Source organism: Zootoca vivipara, chromosome 9 (genome assembly GCF_965207765.1).
Source record: "Zootoca vivipara chromosome 9, rZooViv2.hap1.1, whole genome shotgun sequence".
Taxonomy (NCBI): Eukaryota; Metazoa; Chordata; class Lepidosauria; order Squamata; family Lacertidae; genus Zootoca; species Zootoca vivipara.
The window spans coordinates 60,507,185-60,532,775 of NC_142592.1; the positions used below are offsets into that span (position 1 = coordinate 60,507,185).

General features: G+C 45.1%; 1 protein-coding gene across 16 annotated transcripts in view; it reads left to right on the top strand.

Moving 5' to 3' along the window:
• SOX5 (SRY-box transcription factor 5) overlaps positions 1–25,591 on the top strand; it is a 723,673-nt gene that overhangs the window by 664,806 nt on the left and 33,276 nt on the right. For all 16 annotated transcript variants that reach the window (XM_088652478.1, XM_088652473.1, XM_088652474.1 and 13 more), the window contains 2 exons: positions 8,843–9,017; positions 18,305–18,477. In XM_088652478.1, coding sequence (XP_088508604.1) covers positions 8,843–9,017; positions 18,305–18,477 — 348 coding nt within the window. The remainder of the gene's footprint in view (positions 1–8,842; positions 9,018–18,304; positions 18,478–25,591) is intronic.

Below are 25,591 nucleotides of genomic sequence, written 5' to 3' on the forward strand. Positions count from 1 at the left end.
AGTGAGCCCTTTGGCCAAGCCAGGAGGAGGATTAAAGGTCTCTCCTCCTCGAGGTCTCTTGCGTCTTCCTCCTGCTTTCCATATCTTGCTTCTTTAAAGTTTCTGGGAGGTGAATGTCTTCCGTCTTGAGTGATGGAAATGCATTTGGAAGTGTTCTTAAGTCAAGATTTTCTCGAGCCCTGGAAATAATAGAAGCACCGTAGGCATATGTTGTGGTGGTTTTTATAGACGGTTGCTCTTTTGGGGGGAATTTGTTTTTAAATTTTAGACAAAGAAGCACTGTCTTATGGTGTATTCTACAGTATCAAGAGAGGCATGTTACGTAAGTCGTTCTGGGGTGCCCCACACAACGCAGCAGAGCTGATGTGTTGGTTGATAAGCACTCAGACCATGTTGGTTGAGTTTCTGCTATGGCACTGGATGTGGAAGTGTGGTCATTTGACTTTTATTGATGCTCACTGATTGGCTTTCAGAACAGAACCGCAACCAGATAGCATCAGGTGCTTGCAGAGGTATGATAAGTACTCCATGCATGCTGGCAACAGTGAGCTTGAAGTAGAGCATAGGTTGAATCCTGTCTGTTGCGTCTGAGCATCATGCACCTAGGCCCTCTGAAACACAGAAGAGTGATGTGATGACTCAATATGTTACTCCATGCCTTTTTAAAGCGTGCTTTTCTTTCTTCTGAATGTTGCAAGTTCAAACATGCTCATACTCAAAGAAAGGAATTGGGAAGCTCCTGAGAGAGAAGAAAGAGAAAGGACTCTTGATTGCTGATATAAAATATGTATTTGGTGGTGTGTTCTGCTCACTTGGCTATTCTTTTCATTGTTCAGAAATTCTCTGCTGCAGCTAGGGATACTCGAGGATTTTGTTCATTTCGCATTTCATAGCAAACCAAACTTTCCATATCGCCTAAACTAAAGCACAAAATGCATTGCAGACAATCTGTCAGCTATCACACTTCTCTGAATTTTGTGGTGCAGTTCTCACCTCAGAAAACACAAACAGAAGTGTTTAAAATGCCCAAAATGTCCATGCTTCAAGAAAATAGACCCACAAATATGTTTAAAAGGTCAGAAATATGCAAAATACGGTCAAATTTAATGTTTAATAGCATCTATGGGTGCCATTTTCTTCATGCATTTCTCTGTTTATTAACAAAAAACAACAACGCCCTGATGTGGAAATGAACTGGCATGAAACAATGAAAAAAGATGTATAATTGAATGGAACTTGCCATTGCAATGTAGAGACGTGGCATTTCCTATTACCAAATGGTATATGGGACTTCATCTGTACATCAAAACTTTGGGTGACACAGCCAAAATGGATTTTCAGTATGAGCTCTTATGTTATTCAAGAAACCTAGAATAACAGATTCCTTATTCATTTTTTTTTACAGGGGAAGTCTATGCAGTGCCCTCCAGATGTTGTGGACAACATTTCTCTTCATCCCTGACCATTAACCAAATTGGTTGGAGCGGATGGGATCTGGAGTCCACAAGATCTAGAGTAGTGCTACATTGGCTAACACTGATTTACCAGGAACTGAGTTCTACAGAGAGACACTATTGGATCAGGGGGTTATGGGTAAAGGAATTTTTAATGCTTCCTCAAGTGTCTATGTTTCCACTTGTTAACAGTAAGGACTGGGTGGGTAAACATTTAACAGTGCTGAGAAAGAGGTGCTACCAAACCACGGAACTGGTATGCGAGAGCAGGCAATCTTATTTAAGCCAAACAGAGTTGACAGCGACATTTTGCCCAACATGAAATTGGAAGCTGATAGTGAAACGTCTGCGGAATCTTAAGGGTTTACTCCTGAGCCTTTTCTTCTGAAGATGTCCCACAAGGCAGCAGGTACAAGTTGGTCCCAAGCTGTTATGGGTTTTATGTACTAATAGCAACACCTAGAACTTGGCTTGGTATGGCAGAGGTTGGGGCATCAGGGGCTATAACAGAAATTGCCCTGTTTGGGAGCCACCACTGTGTAGGGTGCGGTACCATAAGTCAAGTTATCTTGGATGAAATAATAAAGTAATGCCTATCGAAATACCCTAAAAGGGCAGTTGAAAATAAACCACGGTGGAAATTAGCTTCAGTGTCTGCTGTATATTACAGATGTGGTCCTGGTCAGGGTTAGATTAACTCTAAAACCCAGTAACAAAGCCTTTATTTGTTATATTCATAAGTATATTCATATGATCTATGCCTTTGGCCACTGCCTCCTAAAGACATGTATTGAGGAGAAAACCTCCAGAGGCCAACTTATCCAGCCCTTTGCTGAAACACCCATGAGAAAATGTTCCCAGCGCTCATTGCATTCTGTATATTCTTTAGCTGCACCTGTCTTGTTCCATCTGACCCTCCCAATAGTATCTCATGTTCTCTGACGTTGCAATTTATTTCCATTGTGGCAAGGGAGAAAGTCACTCAGTGAGCCAGACACCTGGGGTCGCCTTTATTTGCAATGTAGGGATAAGGATGTTTCACTGAGAGTTAATTTAATGAGTGTTGATAAAGAGCTTTGTCAATTACTGTTATTCATCCCAAATGCTGCCTATTCAACAGGGAGGGATATTGAGAAGAAGCGCAGCTTTTGATGGAGGGGGGATCTCCCTCTAGTTTCAACATGATTTCTCAGCCTTTCTCTTGCCTCTCATGAAACACTGTGTATTGTTCGAGGCAAAGTAAGAAATTGGCTCCTGGCCTCCCTGAGGGATTTGCAGATGCTGTGTTGATCCCTGCTGATCTGTAGCTAAGACACTCATTTCCTGTTTAGCAGCTAGCCTGAACCTATTTATGGAGAACTAGGAGTGGGGGCTAGCATTGAAACCAAACAACCGTGGTGTGGGAAATCTAGCTGAACAATGCTCTAGTTATTAGGGGTTGCCAGTTATCTGGAGGAGCCATATAATAAACCACAAAAGCAGTGGTGGCCAGTTTGCAAAAGGAGAGGAGTTGTTGGTCATTTGCCTACCATGGAGCCAAAGCTTCATACTGTACCTGTTTTAAAAATTTCCACTGAGGTTGAAAAGAACTTCCCATTGGGGGGTATTTTTGGTACTCCCGAACACTTGCCAAATGCATTAACCCCCATGCTTGCTAGCCCTCCGTCGTGCGCGACCAGAACACCAGATTGCCTCTGCTGGTGCACTTGCGCTGCACTGACTCTGCCACTGCCCCATCATGCCGGCCACTGTTGCTGTGTATTATATCCTGCCAGGGATTTATTCCTCAATGGATACCAAAAGCAGGAAGCTTACCTAGTCCCCCGTAGACTAGGTTTAGCTTAGTGGGAATGCTTTCAAAAGGTCCTCCGAGTGGTACAGCAATAAAACGGCTAGTGCATTTGCAAAGCTAAGCAGGGTCTGGTATGGTTTCAAATTGGATGAGGACGTGTGTTGACATTCCTGCATTGGAGGGGGTTGGACTAGATGACCACCAGGGACCCTCCCAACTCTACAAGTATTTAGTTTAGGCAAGCCTACACAGATATTTAATTTTATTATATTCATCTTGTGTTTTTTAAACTGGTGTTGGTTTTATTTCTACTGTTTTCTCAAGGTTTTGTTTTTATTGCTGTTTTAAATGAATATTCTACACCCATATACAGTATTTGCTCAATTAAGGAGTGTATAAATCTTGCTAAGTAAAAAAATGCTAAGTGCTAATACGGAACAGTGGAACAGGTGGCATGCCTCGGGGTCATGGTGGGTCACTGTTACCCCTCTGTGTGTAAGTGTGGGGAGGTCTCTGCACCTCCAGGTTTCGAGATTGCTCAGCAAATGCACTGGAAGATTTTGTTCTGCCATCCCTCTTTCCTCTTTCCCTCCTCTTGATGAATTGTGTGTAAAACACAGACAAACCACAGTGCCAGATGCATTGGGGAAACAGCACACCGGCTCGCTATCTCAGCAAAACAGCATATGGAATAGACAGGCATAAAAGCCGAGGGTTTCTGGGCAAGCAAGCAGGTCATTGTAACTGGATGCCATATTTTCATTGAAGCAGCAAGGCATCATGGTAAAGAAGACAAAAGAGGATGAGGAAGGAGGGGAGCAGGGAAGGGGGAGGTGACCTGAAACAGAGAATTAAAAGTAGCATTTGTTGTTTGTCCGACAGCCAGCTGCAGACTATAAAAGGGGAGGGGGTGAACTCTCTGCAAAAAGCAGGATGATTAAGTCATATCTTCAGAGCTGGCATAATGGCAAACAGCTCAATACACCCAGGAACTCCCATCCTCCAGTGGTGTGCGAAGTAAAGTTGTGGAAATTGTGGAATGGAAAGCGAGGATGCTAAATAAGTGAAAAGCAAAAGCACTGAGAAATGCAGTCAGGGTGGCTCTGGGACATATTTAAAGAGTAAAGATGGGCATGCTGGTGAAAAATAATGAAAATCCGTACCTTTATTAAGGCACCAGGCTGTCACAAAATGATGTGCAAGCTTTGGTGTTCCTCGGGACTGAAAGAAACTTTGCCAGGTAGTAGATCGTTTTGGGGTGTACAGTTTGAACACCTGCTCCAGGCCAAACCAAACAATATGGTAAACTTCATTTTATTTTTTTACATTTATAAGATGATTTTCATCTAAGGGGCTTGGGACTGGGAGGAAATTCCCTCCTCCCAGTTTTATCCTCACAACAGTCTGATGAAGCAGGTTCGTAGAGTTGTAGGGCTGGAAGGAGCCCTGGGGGGTCATCTACTCCAGTGCCCTGCAATGCAGGAATGAGCGGTTGTGACTAGTCCAAGGTCACCCAGTAAGGTTCATGGTCACCCCAGTCCTAGTCTGGCACGCTTAACCAGTACACTTCCACTCAGCATAAACAGTGGGGAAGAGTCGCCTCTGCCATGACTGTATGCTGGTTTAGCTTGCTTTTTAAAAGGAGCAGACAAGAGGGTCACTGGCTATTTTAGCCATGACAGTGGGATGCAGCTTCTGTGACAAGGTGCAGAATACCTCTGGGTGCTGGATACTAGTGCTGTTCTACTTCGCTTGCAAACCTTTCCAGAAGCATCCAGCTGGCCTGATCCAGCAAAGTCGCCTTTCATGTTTTAATTCTCAGCTGCCATCTATTCCTCCACGTGGGAGCTGGAAAAAGTATACTTCACTGGGTGGCTTGGAGGACGACCAGCATCAGAAAAGTGTTTTGCCCAGCAACAAGTTACAGAAACAATAGTAGTTTCAGGATGATTCTGTTCCAGGGTTTTAGGGGGGTGGAGGAAGGAAGCAGGGGGGAGATCACTCACACTTTTCACTGTCTTAGCTTAAATTTACGACTTTGGTGTCTGTCCATCCCCTGTGTCTCTCTCTCTCTCCCCCTCCTCACTTTCTTGCATTTCTATGTGTCTCTGCAGGTGCATAAATTCGCTCCTTGAGAGAAAGAGAAGCATTACTCTTAATCAGAATTTGAGAAAGGCAGGCTGGGGTGGGGGTAGGGGGTAGGGGGAGCAGGGAGGAAGTACCAGTGTCTGTGCACGTGTGTGTGTGTGCGCGCGCGCGGAGGAGAGTTATCTAATTCCGCCATCCTGTCATGTGAGCATCCCTGCTTAATTTAATACAATTATTTCATCAGGGAGGATAATATCAGCAGCATAATTCATTCACACAGCGTATTTCACAGCTGCCTTTACGTCTCCACTATAACCGCGGCTGGTCGTTTCAGAACTGCTTATGGGATAAGAGGAAGAGAACAGGAGAAAGAGGACTGTCAGTCCTTCTCTCTCTGTGTGTGTGTGTGTCTCTCTCTCTCTGTCTCTCTGTCTCTCTGTCTGTCTGTCTGTCTGTCTGTCTGTCTCTCTTGTCTGTACAACTGCCGTCTCTGGAAGCAGTGATGGGGAAGGTCTGACTTTTGTGTGTGCCAGTTGCCGCTGGACGTCCATTATGGATATATTTACTGGTCAGACGTTTTTGGGATAAGCTAGCGACTCAGTAGATAAGCCACTGACTGGCGGTATTGTTCAGTAAACGACAATGGCACGATTGTCTACGGGCCCAGATGTGCCAGGAAATGCACCGTATTGTGCATTTATGATGAAATGAAGATCTCTATGAAAGGGGAAAGAAAATAAAGGGAGGGGGAAAACTGGCTGGGGATGGGGAGGGAGTAGGTCTGGGGCTTTGTTTCCAAAGCAGTAAGGGTGTATTATTATTATTATTATTATTATTATTATTATTATTATTATTATTATTATTTCTTCTTCTTCTTCTTCTTCTTCTTCTTCTTCTTCTTCTTCTTCTTCTTCTTCTTCTGTTGTTGTTTTTTTTAAAAAAACACCTCCCTCTGTGGCTCCTTGCATCTCTCACGCTTTGGCTGTAATTTCTTGCCATCAAGGTCATTTGAATAGGCTGCAATACGCAATGGATATGTTCCCAAAGGTCAGGAAAAGCCTCTTTAGCAGAGCAGCCTCTCCTCTGCTTCTGACAGGTCATTCCAGCTTTGCTGCCCCCAGCCCCCGCCCTCACTCAGTCAGATGGTGCCACAATGCAAAGTCCTCTTAAATTGCACTTTCCACTTGCAGCAATGTAGTCCATAGGGCCCCCCACCCCCACCGCTTTGCAAGCTCCTTTTAGCCACATTGGCAGTGGAGATGGGCGGAATGCTTTGCTTTGAAACCCTCAAATTCCAATGTGATCTGGGTTCATGGCTCTGGTTTTCATTCCTCACAGTGGTGTTTCAGAACCCATCACAAGGTGGCAGAACCCTTAGGTGGCCAAGTAGGCAGTGACCCTTAAATCGAGGGCAAGGGGTGCTCATTTTTATTGCTCCACCCACCTACCCACCCACCTCAAAATCCTAAAGCTAATATACAGTGATACCTCGGGTTACAAACACTTCGGGTTACAAACTCTGCTAACCTGGAAGTAGTGGAAGTAGAGAACCAGTGTGGTGGTGTGGTTAAGAGCAGTAGACTCGTAATCTGGGGAACCAGGTTCGCGTCTCCGCTCCTCCACATGCAGCTGCTGGGTGACCTTGGGCTAGTCACACTTCTCTGAAGTCTCTCAGCCCCATTCACCTCACAGAGTGTTTGTTGTGGGTGAGGAAGGGAAAGGAGATTGTTAGCCGCTTTGAGACTCCTTCAGGTAGTGATAAAGCGGGATATCAAATCCAAACTCCTCCTCCTCCTCTTCTTCTTCTTCTTCTTCTTCTTCTTCTTCTTCTTCTTCTTCTTCTTCTTCCTCGGATTAAGAACTTTACCTCAGAATGAGAATAGAAATTGTGCAGCGGCAGCAGGAGGCCCCATTAGCTAAAGTGGTATCTCAGGCTAAGAACGGTTTCCGGATAAGAACGGACCTCCAGAACAAATTAAGTTCTTAACCTGAGGTACCACTGTATTGTGCATTAGTTACAAAGGCTGTAGCCCCAAACATTCCCTGTGGAGCTATTTTTCTATGGGGGGGGATGTTGTTTCTTCAAAGTTGTCGTCTGAAATGGATCAGTCCAGGCTGCTTCCTTAGAACTTTGCCACGTCATTCTGCCGGATGTGCCGGCCAGATCCCTGACTCAAGTTTCTGGTATGGCTTGAGCCTCTCCAACTTCACAAAAGTGAAGGAGTGTACAATATAAGATGGTAACAGTGGCCAAGGCCAAAATCTCAATTGCATTTCTAAGCTCTGCCAAATCTACTCTAGCAGCAAAGAAATGTTTGCTTAAGAGGCCTTGCTGGCAATCTTTCCGCTTAATGTACAAATTATTATAATTTGTGTGTTCAAGGGGGGGGGGGTGTTCTTTGCTTTCTATAAGGATGGCATATTTGGTTAGCAATCTGGAACCATCGTCATTCATGATCACATTTTGTTTTCGCCACAGCAATGTTTGTATTATTTATTTTTAAAAGGGGGGTATAAATAGCATCATCGTCTCCGAGAGATTGGAAAACTGGTCCCAAGCTAACAAAATCAAGTTCAATAGCGACAAATGTAAGCTTCTGCACTTAGGCAGGAAGAACCAGGTGCAAAAATATAAGGTGGGGTGGACACCTGCAAAAGGGATCTAGGGGTCTTAGTGGACTACAAGCTTAACATAAGTTAACAGTGTGATGCAGCAGCAAAACAGGTGAATGCTATTCCAGACTGCATCAACAGAAGTGTGGTGCCCATATCAAGGGAAGTAAAATAGCCCCACTCTGTTCTGCCTTGGTCAGACCACACCGGGAATACTGTGTCCAATTCTGGGCACCACAATTTAAGAAGGACGTTGGCAAGTGGAACATGTGCAAAGGAGGGCCAACAAAACGACCCAGGGTCTGGAAACCAAGCCTTATGAGGAGCACTTGAAGGAACTTGGTATGCACTGCAGGACTCTCAGCTAAAGCATCAGTGACAGATAACCATCCAACCTTGGCTTAAAAACCTCCAAGGAAGGAGAGTCTACATCCTCCTGAGGGAGTCTGTTCCACTGTCGAACAGCTCTTACTGTCAGAAAGTCCTTTGTGATGTTTAGTTGGAATCTCCTTTGGTTTGAGTCCTACCCTCCAGAGCAGGAGAAAACAAGCTTGCTCCACCTTCTATGTGACAACCCCTGAGATATTTGAAGATGCCTATAATATCTCCTCTCAGTCTCCTCTTTTCCAGGCGAAACATTCCCAGCTCCTTCAACTGTTCCACTTAAGGAACCGGCCACAACCCTGTGAACATAATCTGAGGCCCTTCTTCATGTGCCTCCCCCACAAGAGGTCCTGAGGGCGGCAACATGAGAATGGGGCCTTTTTCTACTGTGGCTCCCCATTTGTGTAATTCTCTTCCCAGGGAGGTTTGCCTGGAGTCTTCATTATTATACGCCTGAAGTCGTACCAGTATGGCCTGTCTCACCTGCTTGGTCTTCTTATGCCCATTTTAGGACGACGTGGCCCAGCCATTGAACCTCTCGGCAAAACCCAAGACAGCAGACGGCAAGTCTCCCACATCACCCACCTCTCCTCACATGCCGCCCCTGAGAATAAATAGCGGGAGCAGCTCCCTCAAATCTATACCAGCAACGTTAGCCAGTCCTTCAGCCAGAGTCAACACAATAGGTAAGTTCTCTTCCTTTTACTTTTCAGAGAGGAGCACAGATGATGATGATGATCAATGATTTATTTTCCCCCCAGCTAGGACTTATTTCTGGCACCTCTCAGGTGGGCGCTATTGCCATTATAAGAGAAGGGAAGTTTTTTAATGTTTGAAGTTTTATTCTGTTTTTAATCCTCTGTTGGGAGCCACCCAGAGTGGCTGGGGAAACCCAGCCAGATGGGCGGGGTATAAATATTATTATTATTATTATTATTATTATTATTATTATTAGAGGTGTTCATGGTGAGTTCTGGCACCTCTTCTTCTGGAAAAATAGAATTGATGGTGATGATGATGATGAAGCTCTCAACCTTCACCCTAATATCCCAGGGTGGGTTACAACAATTAAAGCACCACTCTGAAAACAGTTCAAAACAATTTACAGTCACAGATATGGAGAGAGAGGGGGTCATATAGTATCAAAAGCCAGGGTAAAGAGGAACATCTTCAGCATTTGTTAAAAGCTGTATAATGAAGATGTCACTTATTTATTTATTTTTAAATATATACCTCAGGCGGGGGAAGTTCCACAACTTAGGGGCTGCCAAAGAGAATGTCCTCTTTCAGTCTCCCGCCACCCAGAGCTTATGAGTGCAGTGGAGAAACAAAGAGGGCCACGGCTGGTCTTAACACCCTGGGGGGGGGGGTGTAACAGAATCACAGAGTTGTAGAATTGGAAGGGTCCCTGTGGGTCATCTAGTCCAACCCCTTGCAATGCAGGGAAAGGGGGGGGGGTCTTTCAGGTATTTGGGGCCTGAGTCATTTAGGGCTTTAAACACTACCAAGAGCACCTTGAATTCAGTGTGGGAAAGAATGGGTAACCAGTGCAGCTATTTTTAATGAAGGACTCATGTGAGACCAGAGGAATAACCTCTGCCAAAAAAAAAAAGCCTCGGAGGACCTAACCTCCTCGAGGATTAATGTGGGTCCTTAATTTTAAGCTCTCATTTAGAAAAAGGAAGTGAGTTTCTATGACTGGGCTGAAAGTTCTCTCTTGAAAAATTTTGACTTCAAAATTGGCAGGGGAAGGGAGCTAAGGGAGGGGGGAGGATGGAGCCAAACTAAGTGCTTGTGGGGGACAGTGACATCCTCCAGTGTTTTCAACCCCTCCGTTATCTATTCTCTTTATTATTATTACTTTAAAAATTTCACACCAATTCTGGCAGTAGGAGCTTCCCTAACGTATACTATTTCCAGACTCTGCAGGGTGGTAAAGGCTGGGCATTGAAATAGCAACGGATCTAGCTAGGTACAGAGAGTAATAGAACACCTTTCACGGGACAAAAGTCTGGCTGCTACATTTTGAACCAGTTGAAGCTTCTGAGCATTTTTCAAAGGCAGCCCCACCATAGTCCGCAGCACATTTCCCCTAATAATAATATATATATATATATAAACCTCCCTGGCTTCGATATAATGCTAGCTCTCGACATCTTCCCCCTCGTGTGCATCAAGGGAAATGTTTACTCTGCTGCAGTGTTAGAAACTGAGATATGAAAGCTAGGAGCTAACAGCTCCTGCCAACCTAGCAGTTCGAAAGCACGTCAAAATGCAAGAAGATAAATAGGAACCGCTACAGCGGGAAGGTAAACGGCGTTTCCATGTGCTGCTCTGGTTTGCCAGAAGCAGCTTTGTCATGCTGGCCACATGACCTGGAAGCTGTACGCCGGCTCCCTCGGCCAATAATGCGAGATGAGCGCGCAACCCCAGAGTCGGTCACGACTGGACCTAATGGTCAGGGGTCCCTTTACCTTTTTAACTGGCACCTTAAACCTAGGTTATGGGCGCAACAACGGAATGTCTAGGCACACTTTTTAAAAAATTTAACAAGAATACAAAGCTCAAAATGAATGAACTGCAGCTAAAATATTGTGTTCATTTTTCACATGGTCTAGTCCTTCCCCTGCCCACCCCCCTAATATTCTTAGGAGGGTCTCTTCTCCAGTCTTCACAGAGTAGCTGGAAGTGGGGAGGCAGAAAAGGGTCCTCCTTTCCTTCCAGTCTGCAGTTCTAATCTAAAATCTTAGGCACAGTACTATGCCCAGAACTCAGAAACTGCTCGCGCTAATGAAACTCCCTGTCACAAAATGCGCCTAGAAGAATGGGAGTTTTGAACATTGGGTGCGTGGGGTGGGGCACTGGGTGCACACTGGTGTCATTGGGTGAGGGTACCAGCAGAGCTGTTGGGATGCCACCCACAATCGCAGTCCAGACACACTCCCCACCCCCCACCCAATGCTCAAAGGCACTTTAAAGCTTGTTCAACGAGCCTCGGAGTAGCTTCACGCACTTCTTAATTTCCCAGATAAAATCTTTTCTTTCCCACTTTCTGGTATCTTCCCTGCATTTGGAATCCTTGCCATTTCCCTTTCAGTGAAATGTAGATTTTGAAAGGCTGTACCTGTAATGAGTGATAATGTAATTGGATAAAAGCTGTGAGGATGACTGGAGTTGTAAAGGTCACTCTTGTAAGGAGAATTAATGTGTTATACCATTAATAAACCATGGGAAACTGTGGACCAAAAGATAACATATTTAAGTTATTGTTAATGACATGGGCTTCACCACTGTATATCTTTGTGAGACAGATATAGAAAGGGACTTTTTGAGGTTACTGAAGGGGATTGTGGTGCGTGCCGACTAGGATAATGGAGCCTGGTGTTGTTTCTTCTTCTTCTTCTTCTTCTTCTTCTTCTTCTTCTTCTTCTTCTTCTTCTTCTTCTTCTTCTTCTTCTTCTTCTTCTTCTTCTTCTTCTTCTCCTTCTTTCCTTTAAGTTTGGGAAATCTCTGGCTGTTGCCAAGTTGCTATTTGAGTTACAGCCAGGAAGAGATGGTTAAAAGCAGAATGAGGGAGAAAGTTGATTCAGTTCCCCTTTAAAGCCAAATCTATCAAAGCTCAGAAACAAAAAATGCCCGGGCAAAGAGAAATATCTTCTCACCTGGTGCCAAAAATAATCAGACTTGAGCCTCTCTAGGTACAGCATTTGAGAGTCGACACACGCTACAAGTGAAACATTCTTGCCACTGATTATCACTGGCTTCACTTCCAAATGCAGAATCTGGAGAAGAGTCTTTGAGGAACATCTTAGTAGCATTTTTAAGATTGCCATGATTTCCTGCATGCGCCTAAACTCAGTTTGTGACTTAGCTGCCATATTTTGTTTCATCTGAAGTTTCTGAACCATCTTCAACAGCCTCACATACAATTCATCATAGTGGTCCAAATAGCCAAAATAGTGACCCATAAACTGGCCAGGCCGGCCGAGGCCATATCTACCATGCTAGCCTTGGGTGGTGTTTTGGTAGCCCGCTTGGGCTTCCTACACACGCACCCTAAAGCGAAGTTTCAGAAGTGAAACGCCATCAGAAACAGATATGGCACTGTCTCCAAAAATTGGCAAACCACCTGCCAACAGCAGCTCCATCTTGGTGGAATTTAAAGCATTCCTATCAAGACTCTGCATTTGGTACAACTAAGACACAGTAGGTCTAAATGGCTTCTGCCCTACATATGCGGGGGGGGGGGGAGAGAGACACACAATTGACATGGAATTTAGTTTAAGGTTATTGGCATAATTTTGGCTACAACTTCATTGATTACGGATCATGAGTGGTTTGCTTAGGTATTGGTTCCCGACTAGCTGCACTTCACCCACAGCAGGGCAGCATTGGCGCCTGGACTCCAGCAGATGTCAGTGAGGTAAAAAAATCATGGGGGAGCATTGGACCAGGCTCAGACTCAGACTCACCCCAAATGCTCCCGGGGGCTCTGGCATGACCCTAACCCCTGGAAGGGGATTGGACAAAAGCAAGGCGAGCCCCTGGATTCCTTTAACGGAATACCCTTTGCACATGGGAGGGGCAGGTGTGACAACCTCCCCTCCCCTCTACCTTGAACCAATGCCTAACCGCCAAACCTTACAAAGTTGTGACGATTTGCTACGCAGCAGGCGAAACCCAAGTGGCACCAGCCAATCAGCCAAATGGGAAAATTCCTACAGACGACCCACGGCGGCATAGCAAGGTCATAGCAATACCCTAAATATAGGGAGGGTGGGCGGGTGATCTGGTGCATGAGGCGAAAAAGAGGAAGCTCGACGCAATGTGCATATATGGGTCCCTCGGTTAATGCACGAAACGATCCCATTGGCCAGATTTACCCCAGCAACCGAGGGACCACCAATTGGGTTGTTATGGCTATCCAATCGCTCCCACCCACAACAGCAGTGAGGTCAGTCTTGACGATCTCACCACAACGTATGCTCTCTGGGAGGAGGACACAATTTCCGAAATGTCGACTAGAGCTGCAACCTTCCTGAAATACAAGTTCTGCGATCCAGTTAATTCAACTTGTCTCTTCCGTTGACAGCTTTTAAGAGTTGTTCCGTGCATTATGCAGAATGTGATGGTGGATTGAGAGCCCCCTTGGTAGGTTACCTTTCCTTCAGCCCTGCTCAGAAGCCCCATGGCCATGTGGGGAAAGTGTGTGCCTTCTTAGGTCAGCATTGTCCCACTTTCCACCAGATGCAATGCTGCAGAGGGGTGCCGCCGCACTCTGACATTCCCTGCACAGTGTGAAAGTAGCACACTGTAGAGACTTCCACCTTGCAAGCATAACATGGCAAAGTGGACTGAGAGAGTCGACACCTGGACATAATAATAATAATAATAATAATAATAATAATAATAATAATAATATTTTAAAAAAATTCTTTCAACACCGCCCTTCCCGGTTTAAAACCAGGTTCAGGGCAGCTAACAGCGAATATAAAACATTGATTAAAATGTGACTTAAAAACAGCATAAAATACAACATAAATGCAGCATCAATGTCAATAAAATTCAAAAATTCAGGGGTCATTTTGGGGAAGGAAAAAACCCCAGTCAGTAAACATCATATGATCACCAGGGCTAACTGGCCAAGCTGGTCCTACTAGGGCCAGCAAGGAGACCAGGGAAGAGTTTAAATATGGGGTCCCAGAAAGGTTTCTTCATAGAAAAGGAAAGGGGAAAGGGAATAGAGGATCAGGCCAGCTTTTGCCAACCTGGTATCTTCAAGATGTCTTGGGCAACAACTTCCATTAGCTCCAGCCAGCAAAATATCTAGAAGTTTGAGGCGAATGCTGCTTTGAATGAAGGAGTGTGGGCAATGAATATTGTCCCACATTTAAAGAAAAAAATGAGGTAGAAAAGTAGGTTTTCTGTTTGTTTTGTAATTCATTTTTCTCAATGAACAAAAAACAAGTTATAACAGAAGGAAGATAGGGGGGATGACATTTTCTTAACATTTGCATCCCAGCATATTATAGATATCTACTTTCCCATAAATCCATCGATACTCATTCTAAAGAAAAATAAATAAGGAGGCAAACATGGAGATTTTTGAGGATAGTACATTCTGTTGACTACCCCACTTTTTAAATTTACTTAGGGGAAAATTCATTAATACAATCAAGAAAAGGAAGAAACTCAGGCTTTCCAGGTACTAGCATATTTCACCAAGGCTAATAATGAAATCATAATAATAATTATAAACATCATACTCTAAGAAGAAGATAGCACTGTTCCACAAACTCAAAAAGGTGTCCCTTTTTCATTTGTCCTGTGCTCAATCTTAGTTTTAGGGTTTTGTTCAGCCTCTCCCTGATGTGCTAGCTTATTACATGCAGGCAATTGGGGGCTTGTTTTGTTTTTTCATATTGGAGAGATTTTAAAATAGCAGTCCCGAAAATAAATAGCTCAGGTCTGTTCTACACATGTGATGGAAAGGATGACACCACTTTAAAGTGCAGAGAAAGAGTGGGGTCTTCTTTTCAAATGTGAAGAACAAATGCAAGTGCTTGTAGAAAACTAGCTCACAAAGAAACAGGCTTCCGCGATATCTAAGCATTCTACAATACTTGTGGTTAGACGTATTTTTTTTCCCTTAAGCAAACCTAAAGCATTCAAGGAATGCCTTTTCCATCTGATACAGCACATTGTGCCACCTAATTTTCCTGTAATTTTGCACCTAATTTTGAAGCGACCCCCTCACTACGTTCAATGCGAAGATCAACGCTAACCAAGGCTTCCTCTGCCCACTCAAACTGGGAGGCTTCCCAAGTGCCTAGGTTTTGATTTCCCAAGGAAGCGGGAATTGCCAAACTCCATTGCTTTCAAAACAATTTTATTTTTTTCTGAAGCATTTAAAAGCGCGCACACACACACACACATATCAGCAACAACCCAACAAGCTCTCAGCAGTGCCGCCGCAGACGAACCTGACACCCGCTTCTCTCCCCGTAGCATTTCAAAGCGGAGCGCAAGGAGACAATGCTGTACATTCTTTGGCAATCGGCAGATCAGATAGAAGGCGCAAGCAATACGGCAAGGATGTGTAATATGACATGATTAGACAAGGCTCTTTAGGAACAGAACATTCATAATTGAGACAAAAGAAAAGAGTATTAATAACACTTTCCTAACGCGGCAGTTAGCCATTTTATATTTCCTTTCTTTAATCTTAGTGTTTTTCAACAAATCATGGGATTTAATAGCGTGTTTTGGCAGATTAGAGGATTTATGGCCCAGATGTTTTTTGTTCTAAAAATGGATTAGGGTGTAAAGTTTGCTGGAATCCATGGAACATGTTGAGGCAAGCCGGTCATTTTGCGTGTGATTAGTGCCAGCCTTCTGTCTAACAGCCCCTCCATCTGTTACAATTCACCAATGGGTCTGGTTAGATTCAGCCTCATGTCACAAACAGAAGCCCCCTTTCCGGGCAATTTCATATTGCAGTTTTCAAGGCTGCTCTCGGAAGGGGGAGAAATATAAAATGCAATGAATAAATAAATGAATAAACATGCAACTTCGATGCCCTAGCTTTAAAAGATATAGAGAAAGTGATCAGGTTAAGAGGGACAGGGAGGCAGGTAGAGAAATGGCCGATATTAGGCTTGGTTCCCCCTCCCCATCTGTCTGAATAGATTGGGGTCTGGAGGTCTTTATTCCCCAACAGAGTGTGCGTGTGTGTGTGGTGTGTGAACTGCAGCCAAGGAATAAACATCTGACCCAGAATTAGCAGAGCGGGAATCTAAAGTCCACTATGGTGCCTTATGTGTTTCTGAGTGACAGGTGGCATGGGGAGGTGTGTGTGTGTGTGTGTGTGTGCGTTTGTGTGCCTACGGGTGACGTTCCATAGCTGAGCTTTATCTGCTCAGCCGCCGTATCTTGCAGCAAAAGCAACATCACCTGTGGTTTATTAAGGGATTTGCGAGGTTTAAGGAAACGGGTATATTTTGATTTTCTCTTCTACCCCCCCCCCCCACAAGCGGCAATTAAATAAGCTCTGCTTAGAGAAAGGTAATTATAGCTCCAGTTTTTTGCTGCATGGGATTTCGTTTGCTGCAGCAACGAGGCGTGCTAGGCGCTGTACAGAACCTGACCTAGTTCCTATCCCAGCAGACCTAGATTATAAGTAGCACTAGCAAGGCAAATTGAGCAGGCTGCAAAGGGCCGCTGCCCGTGGTCAGAGGTTAGGAAAGGGCCTTTGGGGGAGTGCTATCCAAACGCTGGAATGGGCTCCCCTGGACTGCTCGCTTGCTGCCCAGTTTAATGAGTATTTGGCTCAGAACTAAGGGTTGTGCCCAGGACAGCAGTGTCAGAGTTCCACTTGTGGAATGGAACTTCCTCTCCTTCACCCTGTGGCATAGCTGCCAAGTCTCCCACTGAAAAATGCGGGATCAGCAGCGACGCAGCACCGGAAGTCGCTTCTACGCATATCCGGACATGCATAGAAGCAACTTCCGGTGCCAGCGCCGCCCAATTTCCGGTGCCCATGCATGGGCGGAGCAGCACTGGAAGTCGCTTCTACGCATGTCCGGACATGCGTAGAAGTGACTTCCGGTGCCGAGCTACCCATGTCTGGGCACTGGAAATCGGGTGGCGCCAGGACCCAAAAATGGAGCCTGCCTGGCAGGTAGGAAATCTGGGGGATTTACGGGATTTTTTTCCAATCCGGGCTGCCAGCGGGAAACTGATTAAAATACAGGGGTTTCCCGCGAAAAACGGGAGACTTGGCAGCTATGCCCTGTGGGGCCCCAAAATCTGTTCCAGGGGGCTTCCTGGAGGGCAGAGTGAGAGGTGGAGAGAAAAGAGGTGTTCAGAGTGGGGTTGGGGTTGTTGTTTGTTCACAATATAGAAATACAGAATTTGAACTCAAAACACATAATAAAACAAAAATTGAAACAAGCCAGTAATATATTGAAAAGGCCGTAGAATGTTTTGCAAACAGATTAAGACATTAGCAGGATTAAGGTACTGTAAAAACCTGCAGTAATATTAAACAATTATTGACTGTATGTGATAAATAATAAATAGGTTTAATTTGGAAATGCTGTAATAATATATATATATATATATATATATATATATATATATATATATATATATATATGGAACTGCAGAAAGAGGGGGAGGGGAGTCAAAATATGATATATGTAATAACTTGATTTTTAAGTTTGTTTGTTTTTTGCTCTTTGTTTGTTGTAAAATGAAAATTATAAATAAAATTAAAAAACAAAAAGAGTGGAGAATGTTAATCAGCCAAGGGCTTGGTTATAGAAAAATATTTTCAACTAGTGCCTAAAGATATGGAATGAAGGCGCCTGGTGCGCCTCCCTGGGGAGAGGATTCCACAAAAAAGGGTCTTCTTGAAGTATGGGTCTACTCTGAGTAGGGCAAACATTGGACCGACCCATAATCTTTTATTTCCAGGGCTTTTGTTACGACTCTGTCATCTCTTAAGGTGGTCTTGGAGGTCTCTTTCCTAGCTTCAGCACCCTGTTTTGTCTATAATACAGGTATAATAGTGGCTTGCTGCCAAAGGGGAGAAAATTTCATTTTGTTTGTTTGTTTGCTTGCTTGTTTGATCTTGCATACAGTAAACAATTTCCTTGTGCTATCTGGCCAAGCAAGGCAAAGTAGTTATTTAGCATCCTCGAAACTTTTTTTTAAGCCTCCTGATAGCACTGAGATGCATGTGATCTTTTATTTCCATACGTTGACTGAAGAATGAATCAAATACGCATCCATTCATGCCACAGGATGTTTCCATCCCTAATTTGAGGCACTAGCAACTGATGAGTTTGCTTATTGCTCAGCGTCCATTAAAGAAAGGCCACCTAAGTGTTCTGCTGATAATCACTCGCAATGCTTCCTGGTAACCTTGCTTCTGTTTGTGTCCCCTCTCCCCCCTCCACCCCTTGCCTAGATATCCTTTCCTCTATCACATCATCAGGGTACTTAAATGACCACGATGCTGTTACCAAGGCGATCCAGGAGGCTCGGCAGATGAAGGAGCAGCTACGGCGGGAGCAACAGGTGCTCGACGGGAAGGTTGCTGTGGCAAACAACTTGGGACTGAATAACTGCAGGACAGACAAGGTCAGTCTCCCAAGAATCCTCTTGGCAGTTCAGCTCCAAGTGTTGCACCTGACTGCTCTCTGTACCACTTTTCTGCTTGGAACAGGGGTGCGGTGGGGCTTTTCCACTCAGAGGGCCGCCTTCTCTTTTGGGGGCCACATGCCAGAGGCAAAAAAAAAAATGGATAGGGCAATTAATTTAAATTATACTTCTGCCACACACCTTTCTACATACACACACCCTGTATCTTCTACCCAAGAGAGCAGGAAGCATTATCAGAGACCATGTAATTAACATCCCCTCTAGTTCAATGCTTAGATATGCTTTGAACCGAGCTTTGGTGGCTGTAGGGGTACGTCTCCATCTCTCGTTCTGAGGAGGGCCTTGGTCCAGTCACTGCCTCTCACCATCGTCTACCTCACAGGGATGTTTTGAGGCAACCATTCAGGCCGCCCTGAGTACCTTGGGATGAGATTGGGAGGAAGACTAGGGGTGAGGATGGCATAATAAAGAATAGGAGGGGCATCTTGAGCCACTGCTATGGGGCTTAAGAAATTATATTTGGGCTTCTCGAATTTATCTTCCTTCTGCAATGTTCAGACTCTGCCAGTTTCTTTATTTATGTAATCCACACACTGACTCAAAGAAGGGAAAGAAGAAAGCCCTAATAAGCCTTTTGCAAGGGGGGGGGTGTTTGAATGTAACAAGATGGGTGTTTTGGTGTTGTTGTTGTTTTTAAAGAAGCTCTATTCCATGCTGTCAATACGTATTATGCCTGGGTGATCCTTGAAGTATTTGGTGCAAGTGGGCGTGCTTTTTTTGGAAATACATATATTGGGAAGGTGAGCTGGATTTGAATATAGTGTTATTCAAGCTTCTCTGGGAGCAAAAGCTTTTGCTGACACGGAGGTTAAGCTGCTGGTGACGTAAGGCTGTCATGCATGTTTTGTGAGTTTTTCTTATGAGTCATATTAAATGACACAGCAAAAAACAAAACAAAAACAGAACCCCAGAAACGCCAGGCTCCTGTACTCTTCAGCTGGGGCTCTTGACTGGTGTAGTGGCTAGAGTTTCTGGCTAAGAGCGAGGTAGCCTGAAACCATATCTCCACCCCGCCATGAAGCTTCTGTCCAGCCAGTCCCATTCAACCTAACCTATGACAAAGAGTTGTTGTGATGGAGAGGAGAGAGTGAGATGACAGTGAGGTCCTTGGAGGAAAGGCGTAATAAATTTAATAAAACTTAGTGTCTGCTGATCTTTGCTGGTTCATGTAGAAGTTGACATGGATCTTGTGTAGAACCTAGGTGTGGCCCTCTAGATGTTTTTGGCCTCCAACTCTTGTCAGCCTCAGCCAGCATGATCCACGGCCAGGGATGATGGGAGTCCAATAGGCCTAACAGCACCTGGAGGTTCCCCGGCCCTGCCATAAACAAAAATGGAGATTATGCACCTCTGACTTGTTATAGTCCTCATTTAGCGAAAACAGGGTATTGCCTCATTGGAGGTTGGGTAGGAAATTGTTCATCTTGCAAACCTCCTAGTTGAGAAAGGATTTGAACCCTGGGCTAGAGCAATAGGAAACACGCACACACCTTTTTAAAAAAGAGCCATGCTTCTACTGCCTTTCTCATGGTGTGAATTCCTTGGTTTCCTTGTATTTCATCCTCGCCCCCCCGGCTCCCCTGTGAATTTTCACAGTGCAGGCTTTTTTTCCTGCCCCTTGCTGAGTGTGTGAATGGACTAACTGCTGCCTTTCCCTGCCACTTTCATAACACTGGAAATTGAGAGCTGTTGGCCAGGACAAGGGGCGTGGGGGGGGGAGCGAAAACCCTGAAAACACTCTTTCAAGAAAATGTCACATCTGTAAGGGGAAAGAAGTGCAGCTGTGTTAAAGTATCCTGTCTGAGGGACAAATTTGCAGCTGAGGAAAACATAGAACTTGGGGTTTGGACATGTATTGTTGGTTTGGCTTCACTGTTCCAGATTTCCATATCAAAAGCCCTGTTGATGCAGCCAGACAGGATATTCAGAATATATAGAAGGAAAGAGGGTGGGAGATGATGGCGGCAGGCCTCAACTTCCATGCCAGGCTTCCCCAACAGGGTGCTCTCCAATTCCCATCACACCTGACCATTCCCCGTGTGGTCTGGATCTGACACGATCATTCCCCGTGTGGTCTGGATCTGACACGAGTTATGGCCCTGCTACACGAGTTGTGGCCCTCCATCCTATGGAGAGAACCTGCTTTCTCCATTCCGTCATTTGCTCCGTGCATGAAATATCAAGCTTACTGAAGTCCAGGGCCCTCTCACAACATACTGTTTTGTCTCGTTAACAGGGAGGGCAAAGAAGGGGAAGGTGAGGGAAAAATGTTTGGCCAAAAGTATTAGCTTGAGGATAGAAGAATTAGCGCTGCTGGATCAGGCCAATGGCCAATCTAGTCCAGCATCCTGTTCTCACAGTGGCCAGCCAGACGCCTAATGAGAAGGACCTGATCGCAAGAGCGTTCTCCCCATTTGTGATTCCCATCAACTGGTATTCAGAGGCGCAACACCTTTGACCGTGGAGGAAGACCATAAAGCCATCATGTCTAGTAGCCATCAGTGCCTCTTCTGGGAGCTATTTCCATAGTTAAAATGATGTGTTGTGTGAAGAAGTGTTTCGTTTTGTCTTTCCTGAATCTCTCAACATTTCTGCTTTCTTGGATGGTCCCAAGTTGTAGTATTATGAAAGAAGGAGAAAAACTATTCTGTCTGCTTTCTCTACACCATGCATAGTTGTTGTACACTTCTTGGTAGATTGTGATAAGCTTTGGAAAGCAGAGATCCCTGATCACTGGTAGCTTTGTGGGGGATTATTTTTATTGTAAACTGCCCTGTGATCTTCGGATGGAGGCTGATATAAAACTGTTGTTGATGATGTTGTTGTCGTTTACCCAAACCTTAGCTATTTAGATTGCAGAGGCTTTGTCGTGATCACTGTTCTCCAGTTATCAGTGCACAGAGTTATATTCACAGCACAGCATTGTGAAACTGGTAGCTCGAGACCGGAACGAAATATTACCGGAGCATTAAGCTATTGCTTCTGAAAATAGCAGACCTCCCATTCCTCTCTCACCCAGTAACATCCAGTAAAACAAAATGCACAACAGGTATTCAGCACACTCTTTTTGAGTTTTATTTGATCCATTCTAAACTATCATAAGGAAGAAGCTGTTTGTTTTTAACAGAAGCTGATCCTTCTCAGCATGTCAGATCCTGTATGATGTCACAGATTCTGAATGTTCACATAAAAAACCCAGCCCTGCCTATGCCTCCTTGGAGCAACTTATTGGAATAACCTGATTCTTGGACATTAAATAACTATCACTGGTCTTGATTGAGACCATAGCATGTGACTTAACCTATTGCTCCTCTACTGTGGTCCTGGAAATATATCCCCATGTCTTACAAATAGTGATAGTAAAAAAGAAACGCCCATATGAGCCACCTGGTCATTATAATCACAGTACCCTGCAGGTGATTTTTGCCCCTTGACTTTTCTTTATTTATTTACAGCATTTTTGCCCACTGAAAAGGCTCCCAGAGAAGCTTATAACGATCAGTAAGGCAGCCCATGTGGTCATGCTTACAGTTTAGTTCAACCCCCTGCAATGCAGGAATATGCATCCTTTACAGGTATTGAACCTGCGACATTGGCATTATCAGCACCATGCTCTAACCGACTGAACTTTTTGTATTTTCCATGACTCGGTAAGAGTTAAAAATGACTTGGACTTGGCCCCAGAAGTTGCTCGGAGCACCAGGACTCATCCCTGTGAAGGTGAAGTGATAATAAAAAGGGTACCCCTAAACATGTAAAGAGTGCCTTCTCTTACCAGTAAGAACAAAGCAAGATGACATAATGAGCAGGCTGCAGCAGCTGAGGATGAAAATTGCACTTAGGTTTCCCCCAACATCTGACAGAACATCTGGCTGTGATGTCACTGCATCTTGTGTGCCACTGCTCTGTGTTATTGGCTGGCGGTGAGCAGGGAGTCATGGAAGGGAGTCATGCTGCCACAACACGTCGGAAAAACTCTTCTAGATATAATGGAGGGGTGGGAATGGCTCTGCAGGTCCCATGTTTGGTGCAAGTCATGCATTTGTCGCAATGCCAGTTTTGACCCTGACTACCTTACCTACTTAAGTGCCATCCCAGATACTTACAGGATTAGAGGGGAAACCACTTTTAAAATTGTGAGGGTAACTTCCAGACAAATTTCCTGGCCTCTCTTATTACACAAATTGAACAATCAATGTAGTGTGGCCCACTTTTTTGTGGCGGGTGAGAGAGACGAATCCCCTCTTGATTTCAGAGGGGGGGAGTGCCTCGTTCTCTGATAACCTCTTCTCCTTTTTTGAAACTCCCAGTGAGGTCAGCAATGACCTCCTCATGCAGCAGCCCCCCAAGTGGAATGTACTTTGTGTGCAACTCCCAAGTGTAAAATATGGGGAAATTGCTGCAATTTGGGGCATTTTCCAGAGAGGAACTCTGGAGGATGAAAAGGGCTTGGCATAATAGGCATCTCTCACCACCTAAGATCTGCTTTAGAGGAATAAAAGGGGGGGAGGCAAGAGCATGGACGTTGTGGGGTGCGCGGGGGGGGGGGGGCTGCGAATGAAGAGTGAGTGTTGATGGTGCTACAGATAGAAGAGCCCCAGTAAGGGAGTGGGGAGGTGGGGAGAGTGGTGCTACGCGGGGAGAAAATGGAGTGTCAGATATAAGATGAAGTGATCGCAAGCACAAAGGAATTTATATTCAAATATTTAAGCATTCTTGAAAGGATGCTCGGAGCAGAAATTCCTTTTCTCTGCTCCCCATGTAGAAATGACTTTAACACTCAGCCAGATGCTAATGCAAAGTGACTCAAGCTATTCCTCGCAAGCATAGCTAAATTGCCGTTATTTGTTAAGCACATTGAATTCAGCTGCGGATACAGCAGTTGGTTGCATTTAGAAAGCATCTGTACACCCCTCTCTCTTCTCCTTCTTCTTTTTAATCCTCCAAAGCAGAGACAAGTCTACCTATCTCCTCCTCCTCCGCTGGCCCCCTCTCCCTCTCCTCCCCTGCGCTAGCTGGGAATTGTCAAGTGACAACCGACCAAATCCTTTTGGACAGGAAGCCTTCATCCCAACTCCTATATACTTGCAAAGCGGGGCCTTGTGGTCGGGATCAGGGAGCCCATTAAAAGCGCTTTGATGGTATGGAAATCCATCTTCATGAAGCAGGCCAGGCCCCTAAGCAGCCTGCTGTTTAGCTGTGGTTACAGATCAGTCATTCATTTCGGAGGGCAGTAATTGTGCTGACGGCTTGTATGGCAAGGGAAGTACATAAAATAATCCAGGGCCCTCCGCCGTGGCACTGTGAGTTAATCTTCTTTAATACAGATCAGCTGTTGTTCTAACACATGACTTTGCGACGGCCCTGGTGACTCCACTTCAGCTTTTTTGATTAAGTAACAGGAGCTACAGCCCTCATCTGTGTCCACTTTTCGTCTGCCACTTTTCGGTTGTCAGGCTCCGTCTCAACCTCGTCTCCTTTGCTCGTTTGCATGCCTTCATCTCGGAGTTGGGGAAGAGCGATCCCCTTTCAGTGTTATGCGCTGAAAGGAGGCAAGCGGCCACCAGATTCCTCCTCCCCACCCCCCATCCCCGACCCCAGCAAACCTCTGAGGTAAACATAGTGCCTAATGTTCTGGCACAAACATCTGAGGAATTCTGAGGGGAGCGAATAGCCTTTCAGTAAGACCGGCAAAGCTTCGCAAGGATGGGTGAGGTGTCTCCATCGACTCCCAAGGAACCCACACAAAAAAACATGAATCCAGTTTGTTGCATGTTTGTTCGTTAAGACCATATCCATCCACACTGTACATTTTAAACACTGTCATATCGCCTTTAACAGCCATGGCTTCCACCACGAAGAATCCTGGGGACTGTAGTTTGTTAATTGTTGTTAGGGTTCCCAAATTGCAGAGTGGTTTAACAGTCAGTCCCCCTTCCCAGGGAACTCTGGGGATTGCAGCTCGGTGAGGGCTATAGGGGGTCTCCTAACAACTCTCAGCATTCTTGACAATCTACAGTTCCCAGGACTCTCTGGGGAAATCATAGAACTTTAGAGTTGGAAGGTGCCATGAGGGTCATCTAGTCCAGCCCCCTCCAATGTGGGAATCTAAGGCATCCATGACAGAGGGCCATTCAACCTCTGCTTAGAAACCTTTAAAAACGAAGGAGAGTCCATCACCTGCCGAGGAGTCGGTTCCACTGTTGAACAGCTCTTACCGTCGGAACGTTCTTCCTGATGTTTAGATGGAGTCTCGTTTCTTGTAACTTGAAGCCATTGGTTCAAGTCCAGCCCCCAGAGCAGGAGGAAGCAAGCATGTCCCCTCTTCCATGTGACAGCCCTTTAGATATTTGAAGATGGCCATCATATCTCCTCTCAGTCTCCTCTTTTCCAGGCTAAAATACCCACCTCCTTCAACCGTTCCTCATAAGGCTTGGTTTCTAGACCCTTGATCCATCCATGTTAAAGTAGCATCATAGTGCTTCCAATGTTTAGTGTGAGTGTGGCCATATAGAATATTTATACCCTGCTTTATAGCCCCAAGAGGCTCTCAAAGCACCTCAGAGAAGATTCTCAAAATGAAATCACACTCAGATCTAGTAGAGGAACGGAAGTTCTGTGGTTTTTATACAGGTGCCATACATGCTGACCTCCCAGCAACAGAGTCACATCCACTTATCAAGAGCGTGAGCATTACCAGTGTGTGGACACACCACCAGGAATGCCAGATTGACTCTGCTGGTGTGCCCACACATTGCCAATGTTCCTGCCATCTTGCCTGGTACTTGGCCGCTTCTGTGTCCATTTGGAACCAGGATTTATTCAGGCAGCATTTCCTATCCTCATCCTTGCTCTTCCCAGGCATCATGTTAGGCGGAGTCTCCACCTACATCCTCTTAAGGAAGCAGGGTGGGACTAAGCAACTGGAAATATTTTCCGGTCCGTGATGGAGGCAAGTCTTCCCTTGGTGATTTCTGCCGGGCAGTAGGCCCTCTACATCAGGGGAGCAGGACTGAGCTTTGTGGCCTTTACT